Here is a 19,327-nt window from a genome sequence, read left to right on the forward strand (position 1 = left end):
CACTGAATGGTCTCTGTGTAACGCTAGCCTATATTTTTTGTGCTGTTTTTGTCCCTTAAAAATAAAGTTGTTTCAAAGAGAGCTATAAAAAAACAGTGGAGGCCTGGGACTGCTCCCTCCCTCTCCTCCTCCTTCCCTCTCCTCCTCCCTCCCTCTCCTCCTCCTTCCCTCTCCTCCTCCTTCCCTCAGTCTGGGCGGTGTGAGAGGCCTCTTTGTGTCTGGCTGTGACACAGGAGCAGCAGGAGGAGGAGGTCTGTGTATGTGTGAGAGAGAAAGAGAGGGGAGGCAGCCGGTGCCTTCCTCATCAACACTTCATTCTCCAGCCCCCTCCTCCTCCTCCTCCAGGCTCTCACATTAGCAGAACACCCCTTTAGGTGGCTTCCCCCAGGGAGGAGTGGGGAGCTGCTGCCTCCTGTCTCATGGAGATGGCTTATTCCTTGTAGGACCCTGCGCTGTCACACTCGCATACAGCTGGAGAACTGCAGGACGCCTCCTACTGCAGCCTGAGCAGGGCCTCATCTTGGGAGGAGAACTCCAAGCAAGCCGGGAACATCTTGGATTGGGGACACGCAGCTGCCTTCAGCCCTGGTTTTATTTATTTGGCATCTGATTGTGACCGAACCCTCCGGGAGAAGATCTGCGGATCACCTCAATGGAATTTATGGGTCACGGAGACAATCTTTTTAGAGATCGGAAGGAAGAATATTGAGTAGCCAGAAGATAGAGAGAAAATGCTTTTATAACAGAGGCCAACATTTATACTTTATGGATATTATACAGCACAACCAAAAATCTATAAAGAAATGACTTGCTTGAGATTTCCAAAATATTAACAGATTATATTGTTCAGAGCCTACGAAGAGGTCAGATTAGATCCTAGAGCAGACACGTTATAGAAGCATCACCATAGAGGCAGAATGGTTTTTATTTTTACCCCTATGAAGGGGAAGACTTGGATGTAGGGGGATATTTGGGCTCTTGGATATGTCATTAACAGGTTCTTGTTGTAAGTGCATTAGAATGCTGTAGAGGATTGGGAATAGAATTGGTTTTCTCAGGGATCACCGCCTCCACCAGGCAAAGCACCTTCCCAGGAATGAGCATTCTCCAGTGGGAGAAGAAGATCTAATCCACTGAGGATCCTGCGATTCCAGGCCCTCTAACCTCATGGATTAGCAGTTACATTGTAAAATCGGATTACACCCAGAAGACTTGGATACCCTCGAATTTATAGAGTCTCCATAAAAGTTCCCATCATCTGTGGGATTACCTAAATGATGGCTCCTAATCCTAATCTGGTCCTTCTCCTCTTTGGCTTACACTGGACCCTGCTGCTGGCCACAGCTGCCGGTAAGTGACTTGCCATGCCTGCCCGGTATATTCCTTAGGTCTACAACTTCATCGTCATAACTCATATTCATTTCTGAATAATGTATTGACCAGAAGAAAATCCAAAAAGTAGAGCCTGGCTGGATAATGCCCATGTCTGGCTTCAGTAATATGTTGTGATTATTTTCTCTTGATCTTGGATCAATGCCCAAATTGTATATGTTTATATTTTTGGAGAAGAAATCCTGAATATTTGACATTTACTGGAATAATTGTAAATGGAGGATGATGGTTGAATAAGTAGACTGGGGTGATCGTCGTAGACTGTGTCAGACCATGTTATGGTGCTCACTGTAGATGGCATGTTGTAAGAGATTGTGTGGGAGTGGCACCAGTGGGCACCTCAATAGCCGCACAGCGTAGCAGTCAATGCAGACATGACAGATATAGGTTCACGGTGAAAATGGGATTTTTTTTTTTTTTTTGCTGCAGTTTCAATTGTAGATCACATTTTCTTCTTGTTGCAAATATACCTATATACCCCTAATACTTTGCTGCTATTTCCAGGATGGCCCTATGTAGCATGCGGTGCCGGCGGCGTAGGCACTGTAAGCTGCTCTGCAGTTCTAGGCCCCTCACATGTTTTATTGTGTGTCGTCATCTTTAACCAATTAAGTAACTACATACTAAGCTTAAGATGCATGAATTGTATCAACATGCTATTATCGTTTATATAACAAATGATGATGTAACTAGGAGTGGGATATTTTAATACTGTTCTTATTTATTTTATTTTTTTAATTCATTATTTTTTCTTACTTCAATCCTAGTATGTCACAATGAATTGAAGATTTTACTTTTTATGCCTATCTCTTAAGTAATCCACCTTGCAGAATTACTAAAACTGTCCAATTTTTAGTGTAATTTGTGGCAAATTTATCACAGTGGCTTATTTTGGATTGTTAAATTTGGTGCGTCTTTAGACTAAGTGTAACTTTCTACCATTTGACTCACCAGTCACCATGCAAATGTAATATGCACCAATATTTCGGCGGAAATTTTTACGCATTTCAAACTAACCACCTTTTTTTGGTAGCTTGCACCCCTTTGACATGTGGGTCAGAAAAAGTGTCTGAAAACGTATAATAAATGTGATCAATTTAGTTTGCTAAATGTATGATATAAGTGGAGGTTGGAATGATAACGTTGTTTCTAGGTATATTTCCATGATGGTCATTTATCAAGCCTTGGACAATTTATTTACTTTGACTACTGTAGCATTAACTACAATGAAATATTGTAAAGAAGACCATGGCCATGAACTGAAAGTAGCTGAGAGTAATTCTAAATGTGAAGGTGAAATGTAGCTCCATATGTGAATGTGAAACCTGGAAGTAGCTCCTAATGTGAAGGTGAAATGTGGCTCCAAATGTGAATGTGAAACCTGGAAGTAGCTCCTAATGTGAATCTTTTTAATTTCTAAATATATTACAGAACTGTGTACATTGTTATAGAAAGTACACATTTTAGTCTTGCTAGTAATAATAATATGCAAATTTGAGATCTGTCTTACACCACATAACCTTCAGCAGACACATGTTTCACAGCCTGTAGACTGGAATCCACTGTAACCAGAAGTCTGTAGTCTGCAGAAAGGTTTACCCCAGAACCTGCTTAGTATTATTACCCCAGTGCTTCCATAAGTAAACAGAGGTCTTCTTATAATATCATGATATTAAGGAGTACGAATACCTTATGATAGTCTTGATCATACAGAAGCTGCATTACTGTAACCTTTTATATAGTGTTTGCTTATTTTATGCCTGTGTTTCTTTTGTTGTGTTCTTTGCTTCTTAGAAGAACAAATGTCTATCCTATGCTATCTATCCTGCTAGTTAACATATATATGACAAGGACTATGAGCTTGCACACACATTGCTAACCATTGACAAGGCCCAAGTACAATTTGTATGGATCAACATTGAAATAGGTTAATTATAGCGTCTGCAAGCAAATGGGGCATAGTGCAGTGCGACAAAAAGGCTGATTTACATCAAATGGTCCTGATTACCATATGAGAAGATTTGCTCAGGCCTGGTTACTTTGTTAAGGAAACTCTTAGATGAGTCATTGTTGCCAAATGTTTCCAAAGGAACCCATCATTTTGTTAATCACAAATTGCCTTTAAATCGCAAACCATAAAGGCACACAGATAACATGGAATTAATTTACATCACTCCACAATAGAAGTGCATAGCTAGCAGACTGGCAAGGACATATCCTCCAACTTCACGGACGGCATACTCTGATCTAAAGGATATATAACAGTGAAGGAAACTGTTATTTTGCTGAGTGAATCGTGAATTATATTTGCATCAAAAACTAATAAATATTTAAAATTTTCAGAGCTAAATTATGAGGATATAACTTTCTGTAAAAAGGTATGACTAATATGAAGTGTGCAAAATACTGGAACCAGGGAGTCTGGATAGGTCAGAAAACACAAAAAGCTAAGATTAAAAGAGAGTTTCAGTTTCACTACTACCCATAAAAGACCTGTTGTCAGGTTGAAAATGGTCAATTTCTGCTATTATTTTAATTCTGTTGCTCCCCCCCGAGTATTCTTCTTTTTAACTTTCTATAAATCCTCAATTTCGTTCCAGAGAAATGAGCCTTATAATTTAATGTAAATTTTTGTTATTTACAAAGGGGAGTGGCTCACAGTTCATTCTCTGTCCTCCGTAGTACACGCCTGCACAAGGTAATCTTGCCTTGCGCAGGCGTGTGCTACGGAGGACAGAGAATGAACTTCAATCCAATATTGCGGCCAGCATGCAGCCAGCAGGTAAGGAAAGGGTGAATCAAACACCCGAAAACTCCGCCCATATGACCCAAAACCGGTCCCGCCAAATTCAGGTGACAGGTTCCCTTTAAGCATAGAGGATACAGACTTCAGCACGAACCATATGCGTAAGAATCTCAACGCGTTTCTGGAGACTAAGCTCCCTTAATCATGACAACATGATCCTCTATGCTTAAAGTTTGTGAATAAAGAAAACTCTTTTTTACGGATTCGGTAAAGCTGGACATTCTCTTCTTTTTTTTTTTTTGGTACTATTTTATGCACTAGTAGAACTTTTACTCTAGATATCTACCTGTCACTGATGATATTGAATTACTGTAGAATGGAATCTATATATTGGGAACATCCACCCTTTTTGGGGAATTCATCCTTCCCCCTAATCTACCATTATTTTCTTTCTGCAATACTATAACAATTGTTGTATTGTATTTTTTAAGCTAACGTATATTTTGATTCATAGATTCATGTAAAGATAACCACTCATTTCTTGGTTAATATTTGTTGATTCTGTCTCCACAGTAAGGCAATATGTTTCTAAACTATTTATGGTATGCGCAATCTTTCTTTATAGGTTTAATAAATGTTCTATTTCTCGTCTTCACTGTTGTAGCAGGATCATATATAGTTTGACTGTTTCAGCTGTCAACCTCTACAGCCTTAACCACAATAAGGGACATAAATCAAAGGACAAAGGGTCTGGAAATCCCAATTCACCAAATCGGCCCAATTATAACTTGAATCATATACTATTTAAAAGGTATAATTTTGATAAAAATAACACCAGGGCAAAAGGGTAAAACAGAACTAGTTGAACTAATATAACAGGCAATACAATATCTGTATCCATCAAATAAATCCAAATGACCATTGAAAAATTTCAACCTTTACACGTTTATTTAGGAAGAACAGCTTTGAAATGTTGCAAAATGTTTGCACAATGTTGAGTTACACAAAAATGTGTGACTTTTTGGTGTTTTCCTGACCGTTTCAAGCAGCTCCACCAAAATGGGCAGGGCTAGGGAGGGTCCGGGATGGGACGTGGGCACAAACCACCTTTCAGATTCATGGACACTTGTGGCTTTTCTTATGCCAGAAATTTTACTTAGTGTCACGCATATCGCCAGAAATTAAGAAAATGCGTCAAATTCATTACATGGCTGGTGCACCTTAGTGGATTTGGCGCATCTTACTCCTGCACGCCCCTTATTACAACTGGTGTACGAAACAGTTGTAACGTATCAGAGCTCGAATCTTTTAAAGAGAATATGATTGAAAGTAATGTTTTACCATTTAGACCCTTCAGATGATAGATGTATGGATGCACCTCGTGTGCTTTCTGTAATGGTGAGAATGAGTCTGTGCTTTGAACATATGCATTCTCACAGTGTAAATCACGAATTGCAGCTAAATGTAGCTAAAATCACAAATATAAGTATGGATTTACCATATTTGTGTTAGCAGTATTTGGCCACACACCAGAAATAACTCAAAATGCCCTCTGGCGACATTGTCGGCTGATTTTGCTTTTGACATTGGGACCTCCCCGTCTTGCACATCAAAGGGATGTCTTTTCCCACCTCTAATAACTGCCTAGCCTTAATCTGTTAGGACAAGATCTGACTTAAAGGAGGACTGAGGAGTCTTCCTGTTTGATTACGTTATGTGGCTGGTGTGCTAGTAAACTTGTTGACCAACCCCCCTGGTACAAATCAGCTGAGTGTGATGGACCATCACGTCCATAGTGTGTTCCTTGTAGCAATTTTCAGTGGAAAAAAAAAAAAGAACAAACATCCTTGTGATAATGTATGCATTATGTAATGGTTATTTGTAAAGGGATAAACAAGGGTGAAAATGTCCTATATTTTTTCTATAGTGACCTTTGGACATAAACTTAGTATTTTTGTTAGGCAATTCCACTGTTTTTGCTCTAGGATCTGAATGCAAACGAATATCTAAAAATCTTGGTTTCTTGCTCCATCCATTTGTCTTTACGTCTTCCACATGTGTTCCGATGTGGTTTTTTTGCCTTCAGTCTGAATCTACTGTATAATGTGCTCATTAAAAAAACAAAACAAGTAAAACCATTGCATAAGCAGTTGTGTCCAAACTTTTGACCAGTACTGTATATGGTAAAACAGAAAGATGGATATAATATCCATAAAATGAATGATCATGCAGCAAACACCTATTAAGTGCCACTGGCTACTCTGAGGTGATCCTGGCAATTTCCGATTGATTTTTTTGACGTTTCACCCGTCCAAAATGTTTCCTTCCAAAATGAGATGTGTTGCAGGATGTATATAATACTTACCAACCCCCCTAGATACAGTATTTACATATTGAATGTTGGGTTTAGGATAAATAAACCTGTATATTAATGCAGGGATCTACCTAAAGATCAGAAAGCGATGAAAACCCACTGATATTCAAAGTACTCACAATATTTCAAGGGGTGGTTCTATAGTTCAAAAACTCCTTCTCAATCCCTTGTAAAATAATATCAATAGTCACCTCCAGCGGTGTCGGCACTGGCTCTCACGGGCATTATGTCACGCGATCCCTGCAGCCAATCACCCCTGGCCTTCTCTCTCAACCCCACCCCTGGCTTTAGACAAATCAGACATCCAAGGGAATTTTGAGCTGCTGCTCTCTCACTTCCTCCAGATGTATGTATAGTTGGAAGGCAGGGAGAGAGAAGCCAGCGTTGATTGGCAGCAGGGATCGGGTGACAACAACAGTGTCAAGTGATCCCCGAGAGAGCCAGTGCCAACACCACTGAAATGGCACTGGGACTGGATGTGAGTAAAATGTGTAATTACAAGGGGTAAACATAGAGATTGTCCTAGTAGTAAAGAACCCATTTAAGGTTGATTTGACAAGCATTTCTAAGAATACACTAACTGACACCATCAGATGTAGGTTAATGCCCCTTGTTTTTTGTAATATTTGATCAACCTGTAATTTAATGGAGTTTTCATAGCATAAACTTTTTAGCTGCAGCTGAAGGCAGATATATTACTGAAGGAATTTGCAGATCCCTATTTTAATTATCGGTAGAGAAAACTTTATTATTTATAGGGCCACGCTGATCTGTCACCTTAGGCTATGTTCACAAGCAGAGTTGTTGTTTTTTTTGCTACAATATTTTCTGCAGAGAATAAGCTGTATTTTACAATCCTATTGTTTTTTTCCTGACTGAATTTGAGAACTGCAGTGTTTTTTCAACTCTGCAGGATGTCAATTCTGTTCAGCGTTTTTGCAGCTTTTTTTTTCACCCATACAAAGTAATGAGAAAGTGCTGCAAAAAAACACAGCAAACGGGTTTTGCTGCATTTTTGGAGCTTTTTTAGTGAATAAATTAACTGTATTAAACGTACTATGGACAAAACAGACATGTATCCCACAACCAAAAATGCTACAAAAAATGCAACAGAAAAAAACACAGCAAAACGTTTTGAACGCAGAGGCGTTTTTACTGCAAAGAAAGCAGTTTTCGATGCAAAAACTCTGTGTGTGAACATAACCTAAAGGTACTGTCACACTCAGCAACTTTCCAACGATCACGACCAGCGAAACGACCTGGCCGTGATCGTTGGAAAGTCCTTGCCGAAGTCCCTGGATAACCAGGGTAAACATCGGGTTACTAAGCGCAGGGCCGAGCTTAGTAACCCGATGTTTACCTTGGTTACCATTGTAAATGTAAAAAAAAAACACTACATCCTTACATTCCGGTGTCTGTCACGTCCCTCGCCGTCAGCTTCCCGCACTGACTGTGAGCGCCGGCCTGGTTACCAGTGAACACATCGCTGGGTCGGCGTCATACACGCCGATCTAGCGATGTCAGCAGGTGATCCAGCGACGAAGTAAAGTTCTGGCCTTCTAGCTCCGACCAGCGATGTCACAGCAGGATCCATATCACTGCTGCATGTCAAACACAACGATATCGCTATCCAGGACGCTGCAACGTCACGGATCGCTATCGTTATAATGTTGTTCAGTGTGAAGGTACCTTTAGGGTCGTTAGATAATTCTACATAGTGAAGAATAGTCATTGTGTAATAGTCTGTTATCCTATCATGTACCTTGCTTAGATAAGTAAAGCTGTAAAATCTCCACAAGAACAAACTGTGCTGCATTGAAGGACATTCACCTCCAGTGAGCGCACTTCATAATCTCCGTCTTTTACAAGTGTGAAACACAAAACCTTCCTCGGCACTGGACTCCTTACATTTGGATTAACAATTTTTCATATCAACGGTACTCATAGAGCTTCAGGATTTTAGTATTAACACCCACTTCTACCTCTAAAGCCTCCAGTGGTTTCCAAAGTGGATCCTTTTATTGTAACCTGAATGACAACAGTGTTGTGATGAAAGGTCGTTATTTTTCTATTTCATTAAACACAAAGGAGCAGTATCCACATCAAAGTGATTGTGTGGCATATTCGCACCTCTGTGCAGTATGACAAGCAACAAGAACTTTCTGAGGCACTCATGTAATGTCTACAATCTCAAGTTATTAGCACCTTTTCCTACCAATATTGAAGATCAGAATTTCAAACTTTTTATTATGAGTCCTCACGGGACAGACCAAGTAGATGCCTGGGACTCACCAGATAGACCAAGGAGATGCCTGGAACTCGCCAGATAGATCAAGGAGATGCCTGAAACTCGCCAGGTAGACCGAGTAGATGCCCGGAATGCGCCAGGTAGACCGAGTAGATGCCTGGGATTCACTAGATAGACCAAATAGATGCCTGGAACTCGCCAGATAGACCAAGGAGATGCATGGGACTCGCCAGATAGACCAAGGAGATGCATGGGACTCGCCAGATAGACCAAGGAGATGCCTGGAACTTATCATATGTTGTGGACATTGATCAAAAAAATTAAAACACTGCTCACATTATTTATTTTTGTCTCCTGAACCTTGTCTAAAAAAAGTATAAGTTGACAATGCATCAATAATCTTGATAAACCAAGATAAAGTATTGTTCTGCTTATAATCACTTTCTAAAGAACCTAGTAACTGTAAGATACAATATTGTTCTGCTCCAGGAAGGCATCCAGGCCTCTCTTGAACCCCTTGACAGAGTTCGCCATCACCACCTCCTCAGGCAAGAAATTCCAGATTCTCACTGCCCTAACAGTAAAGAATCCTCTTCTGTGTTGTGGAAAAACCTTCTCTCCTCCGGACGCAGAGAATGCCCCCTTTTAACTGTCACCTTCCTTGGTATAAACAGATCCTCAGAGAGATATTTGTATTATCATGTCACCAGTGTGTCCATGGGAACATGGGCCCCTTGGGGCCACACAGCCAAAATGACTAAATGTCAAAAGGTTATAAATACTAAATAATTTAATATAAATAAAATATAACTTCAGCAAATATTAATAATCATCATAATAACAAACTAAAATAAATAAAACAGTTACAATGTATTATGTATAACTCCGTGTTTTATCTCAGCTATGACAGTTTTAGAACAGGGATCAAAATGGCATTATTCTCACATAGAAAGTATACATGTAAGGCTACTTTCAGACATCAGGTTTTTGCCGTTGGGCAGGATCTGGCAAATTTGTAAAAAAAAAAAAACCAGATCCGTTGCAAATTGTGAAAAACTGATGCAATGGATCCGTTTTTTTTTTTTTAATGAACCCGGGGATAGAGTTTGGACTTCCTGTTGAGAGAGAGCGATAGACCCCAGAAAATTTTGCATGATTGTATGGAGAATGCATGGAAAACCAGATTCGGAGGCCAGATTCATCATTTCACAAGTCAGTTTCATTCGTTTATCGCTGGAACCGTCGCTTGGTGCTTTTTTGCCGGACAGAAAAAATGTTTCTATGACCGTTTTCTCCAGCCGCCGGAATTTTTTTTTTTTAGACGGATCCGGCAAAAAACGGATGAAACGTGTGGCCATCAGGCACAATCCGGCGCTAATAAAACTCTATGAGAAAAAAAACCGGATCAGTTTTCTTCAAAACTTGCCGGATTGTGCCTGACGGCAAAAACCTGTTGTGTAAAAAGTAGCCTAAGATAGCCCAGCCTTATACAGGAATCCAGAGAAGCCGAGGCACCAAGACAGAAAGATCCTTATAAAAACTTGATCTTTATTCCATATTGATTAAAAAATAAATCACAGCAGGAACAATACAGCTGTATTGTTTTAGGCTTAAGAATGCCATTTTGGCCTAAATGTTCCTGTTATTTATTTTTTAATGAATATGGAATAAAGATCATGTTTTTGTAAGAATCTTTGTCTTGGTGCCTCAGCTTCTCTGGATTCCTGTATAGCTCTAGACCTGCCCTGCCAAGCTAAGCACAAATTTGGTCAATGATGAATATGCATCAATTATTGAACCGATGGCCCACAGCTGCCACAGAACAGTCATGAAATACACAGATGAAAGTTTATCATTGTGGTGGGATTGGCTGACCATCTAATATTTATGGGGGTCTCCCAACTGTCCCTTGACTGGTTATGTCATGCAGTATAAAGGTACCTTCACACGTAACGATTTCGTTAACGATATCGTTGCAACGTCACGCTTTTTGTGACGTAGCAACGATCCCGCTAACGATCTCATTATGTGTGACAGCGACCAACGATCAGGCTCCTGCTGGGAGATCGTTGGGTCATTGGGAAATGATCAGGGCCTTTTTTTGGTCGCTGATCACCCGCTGTCATCGCTGGATCGGCGTGTGTGACGCCGATCCAGCGATGTGTTCACTTGTAACCAGGGTAAATATCGGGTTACTAAGCGCAGGGCCACGCTTAGTAACTCGATATTTACCCTGGTTACCATTGTAAAAGTAAAAAAAAACACTACATACTTACATTCCGATGTCTGTCACGTCCCCCACCGTCAGCTTCCCTGCACTGACTGTCAGCGCCGGCCGTAAAGCAGAGCACAGCGGTGACGTTGCTGTGGGACAGCTCTCCAGCGACCACACAACGACTTACCAACGATCACGGCCAGGTCGTATCGCTGGTCGTGATCGTTGGTAAGTCGTTTAGTGTAACGGTACCTTAGAGGTACCGTTACACTAAGTGACGCTGCAGCGATATAGACAATGAGCCGATTGCTGCAGCGTCGCTGTTTAGGTCGCTGGGAGACGTCAAACACGGCAACAGCCGAACGATGCAGGAGCGATCCAGTGACGTACTTATTGTTCTCGCTGGTTGATGGCTCCATGAAAAAACATGACAGCAAAAGCAACAACGCCTGCAAAACATGATGAATCACGCTGACCTGACGACCAAATAAAGTTCTGGACTTCTAGCTCCGACCAGCGATGTCACAGCAGGATCCTGATTGCTGCTGCGTGTCAAACACCACGAGATCGCTATCCAGGACGCTGCAACGTCAAGGATCGCTGTCGTTCTCGTTCTAAAGTTGCTCAGTTTGAAGGTACCTTTATGGGTATAGCCAACCAGTCAGAGGTCACAATTTTATTAAGTGACATTGGGGCATTGATAGTCAAATACATGCTATTTTGGCACAATTTCTGCTTAACACCTACCGTCCACAAATATAATTTAGGCATACTATGTATCTATTATAAAAATTTTGGCCACAAAATGTTACCCTCTATCAACTTCTTCTGAAAATCCAGGTTACTTTTTATAATTTAACCCCTTAATGACCGCCAATACGCCTTTTAACTGACCTGACATATAAGAGAATAGCCTCCCCATACAGATGACAATCCAGCATCTGTTGGTTGTACACTATAGCTGACAACTTGCTGTATCAGCCACGATCAGTATTTGCACCTTCTAAATCTGTTTAACCCCTTAGATGCTGCTGTCAATAGTGACTACATCATTATAAATGGTTAACAGAGTGTGGGGGCTTCTTCTTTATCCCGATTGGTGCCCTCAGATCATGATTTTGTTGTCCTGATGTTTGCGATGGCAATTCATGGCCAAATAGTGGCCTTAGAGTCTGACGGCTATAGTAATCTGTTTAGAAGTTAGCAACATTTAGGTGGTAAAAATACACATTTTCATTTCTGTCATGTCACTTTGCATTAATTCCTGTAAAGCACCTGATGGGTTAATAAACTACCTGACAGCAGTTTTCAATATGTTTAGGGGTGCTGTTTTTAAAATGGTATCACGTTTGGGGGTTTCCCAATATATGGGACCCCTAAAGTCACTTCAAACATGGATAAGTCCCTAAAAAAATAAATGTGGTAAATTTCTTTGAAAAAATGAAAAATTGCTGCTACATTTTTAAACCTCCTAAAATGCTAACAAAATAAAATAACTATTTACAAATGGTGCTGATGTAAAGCCAACATGTGGGAAATGTTATTTATTAATGGTTTGCTGTTGTATGACTATCTGGATTAAAGGGATAATCATTCAAATTTAGAAAATTGCTAATTTTTTAACATTTTTCTCAAATTTTTTATATTTTTTATAAATAAACACAAAAAATGTTGAACTAAATTTACCATTATCATAAAGTATAATGTGTCACGAAAAAACAATCTCAAAATCACTGGGATTTGTTGAAGCGTTGCAGAGTTATTATCACATAAAGTGACACTGGTCAGATTTCAAAAATTTGGCTCGGTCACTAAGGGGTTAACTCTCTTCCCAATATCCCCAAGTGGTCTCCACAGTCCATTCCATGTACCACAATTCTACAATAACTTCACATCAAGTTCCAATAATGCCATTAATACAATGAAATATAAATAAAGAAAGCAACGGCTGCCTTCAGGAACTTTGCTTTATTGCCACTAAGTACTCTTTGTGGCACTTCAATTGTTTTCATTTTGATATACGCATGTAGTGAAAAGGGCAATAGATATCCCAGAATAAAATCTTCATTAATGCTTTTATGTTCAGTCATTTATACTCGTAACAATATACTTTTGTATTTTGCTTTAACCTCTTTTTTGTAGATATAGCATGTTCAAACAAAGTTCAGTACAGCTTTGTTTTATCATAGTGTCATCGTTTTACTCTACCTGAACTGGTTCTGCAAGCGCAGTTTTAGTAAAGCAATATTGGATTTATAGAGCATTGTTCGTCTGTTAATTTAATCTTTCTAAAGCACCCAACACAATATCAGATTTGTAGATTTGTCTATTCCATTAATTTCAAGTCAATACATTTGTAAAGCATTCGATCCTCTTGTCTATGGCACTGTAGTATTAAGTGGGCAGGGAAACCCAGGTGAATGACATCACTGGCCCCTGCTTGCCTGCTTTGTAAAGATAACTGTATAGGTTGGTATTTAAGGTTTATTCCAGTCTCGGACATTTATGGCATATGCGTAGGATATGGCTAAAGTTCAAAAAAACCATGAGACAAGAATACATCCTCTCTCATTTTCTTTTCAACCTCTATGCAGAAGTAATCAAGAGGACTTAGATGATGCTTTGTATGTTGTGGTGAAAATAGGTGGAGGAACCGTCAGCAATTTGAGAGATGCAGATGATACAACCCTGCTGTCAGAGCATAAGAATGAGCTGAAGAAGCTGATCCTGAAGTTGAAAGAAGAAAAACGAGAAAATGGGTCTTTACCTGAACATCAAGAAGACCAAAATCATGACTACCATGAAGCGAGGAAGTCTACATCAGGTCAACAACGAAGAAATAGACATAGTCAATATTTTAGTTTTGTTGAATCCTTAATTGATCACATTGGTCGTTTGACAGCAGAGATCAAGCATCGATTAGCACTGGGACGTGCATTATGGTGAGCATGGAACAAATATGGAAGTGCTAAGATGTCTTTGTCACCGTCAAATACTGATCACCGCACTTGTGTTCCCAATTGTGACATACCTATGAGATGTGGAAACTCACAAAAACAAAGAATTGATGCCTTTGAGTTGTGGTGTCAGAGAAGATTTTCACGAATCCCATGGACATCTAGGATCACCAACGACAATGTTCTTGATTATGTAAACTCTTTTCCATGGAAGACAAGACCACCAGATAAAAACTGACCTATTTGAATTTGTGTTGAAGGCAAATTTACTAGAAAAGATGCTACTCTGAATGATCAGTGGTAAAAGGAAACAGAAGAGACCAAAGGGCCATTGGCTGGATGCCTTCAAGAATGACACGGCAGTATCCAAGGGTCGGACACTACTAAATAGAAAGAATCAATCATGCCATATTTGTCTTGTAGATGGAGGTCCTGCATCTGTTTACTGTATGGGGGTTAGGTCTCATTCCACCAGATATGGAGATGTGGCCGCTAATGCATGACTTTTTATTTCACTTGTATAGGAGTATCGGAAATTATGAGAATGGAGAAGCTACTTTAAACATCACTACAGTCTCTGGAGGTGGGTTTAGCCGGCTGTTTCCTCCAATATACTATTAAAGGAAGCAGCAGTTTAAAGCAATATTTAGATGAACTGCAAAAAGGGTAAAGAAGGCATCTAGTATGACTGTAGCATTGGACTAAACAGAGTTAAAGGGGGTGGTCACTACTTTGATATTTATGGCCAATCCATAGGATAGAGATCAGTATCAGATTAGTGAGGTCCCAATACCCCCAACAATCAGATGTCATCAGCTCAAACTGGTATACTGTTTAGAGGTTGCGCAGCTACTATTACCTTCAATAATCCCCTATTAAAAAAATAAATTGACACCAGGTAAACAGAACAGCAGCAACTACACAAATACCAGAAACTTTACTGATCATACATAAGATACAACTGTTTTAAAAGATCAGACAAAATGGATAATGTGGTAGGAAACAAATATAGGAAAAAAGAAACCTAAAAGCTATAGATGCATGTTTTGGTGTGCTTTCATCATCTGAAGGCTTCAACCCTCAAGAGGAGAACTTTCTAATCAGATTGAGGCAATAAAATGACTGACCTCTCATCTGAATCACAAATGAAAATCCAGACACAGATGTAGAATGTGCCCCAGCAAATTCACCTGCACCATGCCACAGGCAGCATTACCAAATTCACTGTTACTTATCGCATAAGCACATGCAGCACTGTTTTCAAGACACCAAAATGAAATATGTAGGGCCAAGAGGCTAAAAAGTTGGAGACAAATAGTGGGGCCATAAATCGAGGCAAAAAATGAAGACAATAAGGCTGAAGACAATAAGGCCGGGATCACACATGCGAGAAATACAGCCGAGTCTCGCATGTTAATACCTGGCCCTGCCGCCTGCACTCAGGAGCAGAGCGTGCGACTGCATGTATTGCTATGCGGCCGCCCACTCCGCTCCAGAGTGCAGGAAGCAGTGCCGAGTATTAACATGCGAGACTCGGACGTATTTCTCGCATGTGTGATCCCGGCCTAAGAAATAAATAAGGATATAGGGAAAGTGGCAATGGAATGAATAAGATAAGAACATATTAAATTTTATAAATCATGGGAAAAAAAATGTGATAAATATCCTAACATGATTGTATGAGGAAACTGACGCTGTAATAAAGTAAATAATAAAAAAAATAGGAACTTAGAAATGATGAAAAAAAAGAAAAAGAAACATGTCAATTAGCCAGGTATCATTATATCTATTGTCACGCTCACGCCCTGACTGGTGGGCATGAGCTCGGGGGTTTGTGGCCCCACTGAGCCACAAACCAGACTACCCTGGAAGAGGCGTGACTATGACATCTGCCTGGGTTTTCACTGGAGCCTCTGATGGTGAGGACAGGCTTGTGCAGCAGGCAGCTGCCAGGTGCTACTCCAGGGTGGTGTCTGGCTGTGGCTGCTGATCCCACTTGGGAGACAGGAACACCAGAATTAGTGCGGGCATCAGGCAGGACTGGCAGAAGAGCACGGCTGGAACTCAGACGAGTAGGCTGGCACGGCAGAGACACAGGGCTGGCAGAGACACGGCAGAGAACACAGGGTTGGCAGAGACACGGCAGAGAACACAGGGCTGGCTAGGACGGCAGGAAACGGGACTGGAAGGCATGGCAGAACTGGCAGGAACACAGGATTGGAAGGCACTGCAGAGAACACAGGGCTGGCAGAGACACGGCAGAGAACACAGGGCTGGCAGAGACACGGCAGAGAACACGGCTGGCTAGGACGGCAGGAAACACAGGACTGGAAGGCACGGCAGAACTGGCAGGAACACAGGATTGGAAGGCACGGCAGAGAACACAGGACTGGTTGATGTGGTATATGAAGGAACAGGTAGGGGCCTGTTCACACTAGAGGTGCAGGTACGGATATGTAGTTTGGAGGAACAGGTAGGGACCTGTTCACACTGGAGGTGCAGGAACTGATATGTAGTATGGGGAAACAGGTAGGGACCTGTTCACACAGGTGGTGCAGGATAGGAAACAAGCAGAAAGGAATGAGGTATGAAGGAACAGGTTGGGACCTGTTCACACAGGAAGAAAACCGCAAGGCTGCAGATAGGAGTGGTAGAGCAGCAAGAGATAGTGTAGCAACAAAAGTTAAGCAGAGCAGAACCGCAAGGAATACGGAGAGGAGCTGCAGCGAGAGGTTTCTGCAGCAGCAGAAGACAAGCAGAGTAGAAAGGAGCAGAACCGAAGGAGTCCAGAGAATAGGTAAAGCCACAAAGGTACAGAGTAGGCAGAGCTGCAAGAGTGCGGAGTGTAAGCAGACTGAGAACACGAGGAAAGACACAGCAGGGAAGGAAGCCACAGACAAGGAGACCGAGATAAGACTAAAGGTACCGTTACACTAAACGACTTACCAACGATCACGACCAGCGATACGACCTGGCCATGATCGTTGGTAAGTCGTTGTGTGGTCGCTGGGGAGCTGTCACACAGACAGATCTCTCCAGCGACCAACGATCAGGGGAACAACTTCGGCATCGTTGAAACTGTCTTCAACGATGCCGAAGTCCCCGGGTAACCAGGGTAAATGTCGGGTTACTAAGTGCAGGGCCGCGCTTAGTAACCAGATATTTATCCTGGTTACCATTGTAAAAGTAAAAAACAAAAACACTATATACTCACATTCCGATGTCTGTCACGTCCCCCACCGTCAGCAAATCACTTTATTTAAAAACTTTAATATATTCTTCCCCCTGAAAAATTATTCACTATACAAATCACCATTTTACAACCGACCGTATATAGATCCTATATGGCATACTGTTAGATTTGTTAGATATGGACCCCGTATAGATTTTACATCCCTGTGGCACATGAAGACTGGAGGGACAAATTGAAAATTTTTTTACAAAAATTTAAATAATTTCCAGCCTTTCAAGTAGTGGCAGTTTCTGATGTAAGACGTCTGATAAACTTTTGGGTACAAAATAAGATCTGAGATCATGTAAGACCTAAGTATTTTGTAAATCCCGATCAGAGACTGGGAAATGGTAATACGTTGTAACTATAACAGTAATGTTACTGAACCATGTTGGCAAATACGCACAGTGTGTGTAAGGCTGGCGAACACAGAGGAATGTGATAGAGAAGTAGACTGTTTGGGCAGAGGAACTGGATCCTTTCCAATTGAGAGTATTCAAATACACAGACAGGTGTGGCCAAATGTATCACTTAGGATGGGTTCATCCTGGGTTTTTGCATTTATTGAAAAGATTTTTTTTTTCGGAATTAGAACAAAACATCTAAAACAAGATGCAACAGGATCGTAATTAAACTACCTCCTATAAGACCTGCAGAAATCTTTGTGCTTGGCGCCAAAACAACCACATGCAGATGAAAGAAACTTATTTTCAGATGTTTCTGCAACAAATCTTCCATGTGTGAAGAAATAGTCAAATGTGTCAGTTATTGGTCTTAGTCTCTTCACGCTGCTCCCCTGATTATTCTTTTTTTTTTTTTTTAAACCGCCATACAGTGTGAGAGATACATGCTTATTTACTTAGTGCTAATTTTTATGGACTTTCTTTAGAATACTCTGCATCATTACTTGTGAGCCATGCCCACTTATAAAGGCCATAAAAATAGCACTAGATCAAAAGGTCCATATAAAAAACACAGAATATCAAGAGAGAAATGAGCATAAAATAAAAGCAAAACAGGCCACTTTTTATCTGGTGACAAGTCCTCTGTAAGGGTACCGTCACACTATACGATTTACCTACGATCACGACCAGCGATACGACCTGGCCGTGATCGTAGGTAAATCGTAGTGTGGTCGCTGGGGAGCTGTCACACAGACAGCTCTCCAGCGACCAACGATGCCGAGGTCCCCGGGTAACCAGGGTAAACATCGGGTTACTAAGCGCAGGACCGCGCTTAGTAACCCGATGTTTACCCTGGTTACCAGCGTAAAAAAAACCAAACAGCACATACTTACATTCCGGTGTCCGTCCCTTGCCGTCTGCTTCCCGCACTCAGTGACTGCCGGCCGTAAAGTGAAAGCACAGCACAGCGGTGATGTCACCGCTGTGCTCTGCTTTCACTTTACGGCCGGCAGTCAGTGAGTGCGGGAAGCAGACGGCAAGGGACAGACACCGGAATGTAAGTATGTGCTGTTTGTTTTTTTTTACGCTGGTAACCAGGGTAAACATTGGGTTACTAAGCGCGGCCCTGCGCTTAGTAACCCGATGTTTACCCTGGTTACAAGCGAACGCATCGCTGGATCGGTGTCACACACACCGATCCAGCGATGACAGCGGGAGATCCAGCGACGAAAGAAAGTTCCAAACGATCTGCTATGACGTACGATTCGCAGCAGGATCCCTGATCGCTGCTTCGTGTCAGACACAGCGATATCGTATGGATATCGCTGGAACGTCACGAATCGTACCGTCGTAGCGATCGAAATGGCACTGTGTGACGGTACCCTAAAGCTAAATCTGATAAAACAGGTGGCTTCTGGCTGGGTCTAACACAACTTAAAGGGACACTATGCCAGTACACACTGCTGAATTAAGAGGTGCACACTTCTATTAAGACGCCCCATTACTAACCCCATAGTAATATTGTATAAAAACACACAGAATAAAGGTCTTTAATTGAAAGAATGATGCAGACTCTTTTAATCAATCTAAATTAAACCATACTTACAGCATCGCCCATTCCAGTGAAGCCATTGTCCCCTGTAAGAGAATTAACATAACAAACAACAATATTCCTCACCTGTCCGTTGGGAAGATAATAATAATCTATTTGTCCCACAATGGGTCTAGCTCTGCTACATCTAGATGGCAGGCTGCATGG

At 41.2% G+C, this 19,327-nt stretch overlaps 1 protein-coding gene across 1 annotated transcript in view; it reads left to right on the forward strand.

The window, feature by feature from the left end:
• The first annotated feature begins 208 nt into the window (after positions 1-208).
• Positions 209-19,327, forward strand: part of BMPR2 (bone morphogenetic protein receptor type 2) — a 239,167-nt gene continuing 220,048 nt past the window's right edge. The window contains exon 1 of the mRNA XM_069733577.1: positions 209-1,350. Coding sequence (XP_069589678.1) covers positions 1,275-1,350 — 76 coding nt within the window. The 5' untranslated portion in view covers positions 209-1,274. The remainder of the gene's footprint in view (positions 1,351-19,327) is intronic.

Source organism: Ranitomeya imitator, chromosome 7, assembly GCF_032444005.1.
Source record: "Ranitomeya imitator isolate aRanImi1 chromosome 7, aRanImi1.pri, whole genome shotgun sequence".
Classification (NCBI taxonomy): domain Eukaryota; kingdom Metazoa; phylum Chordata; class Amphibia; order Anura; family Dendrobatidae; genus Ranitomeya; species Ranitomeya imitator.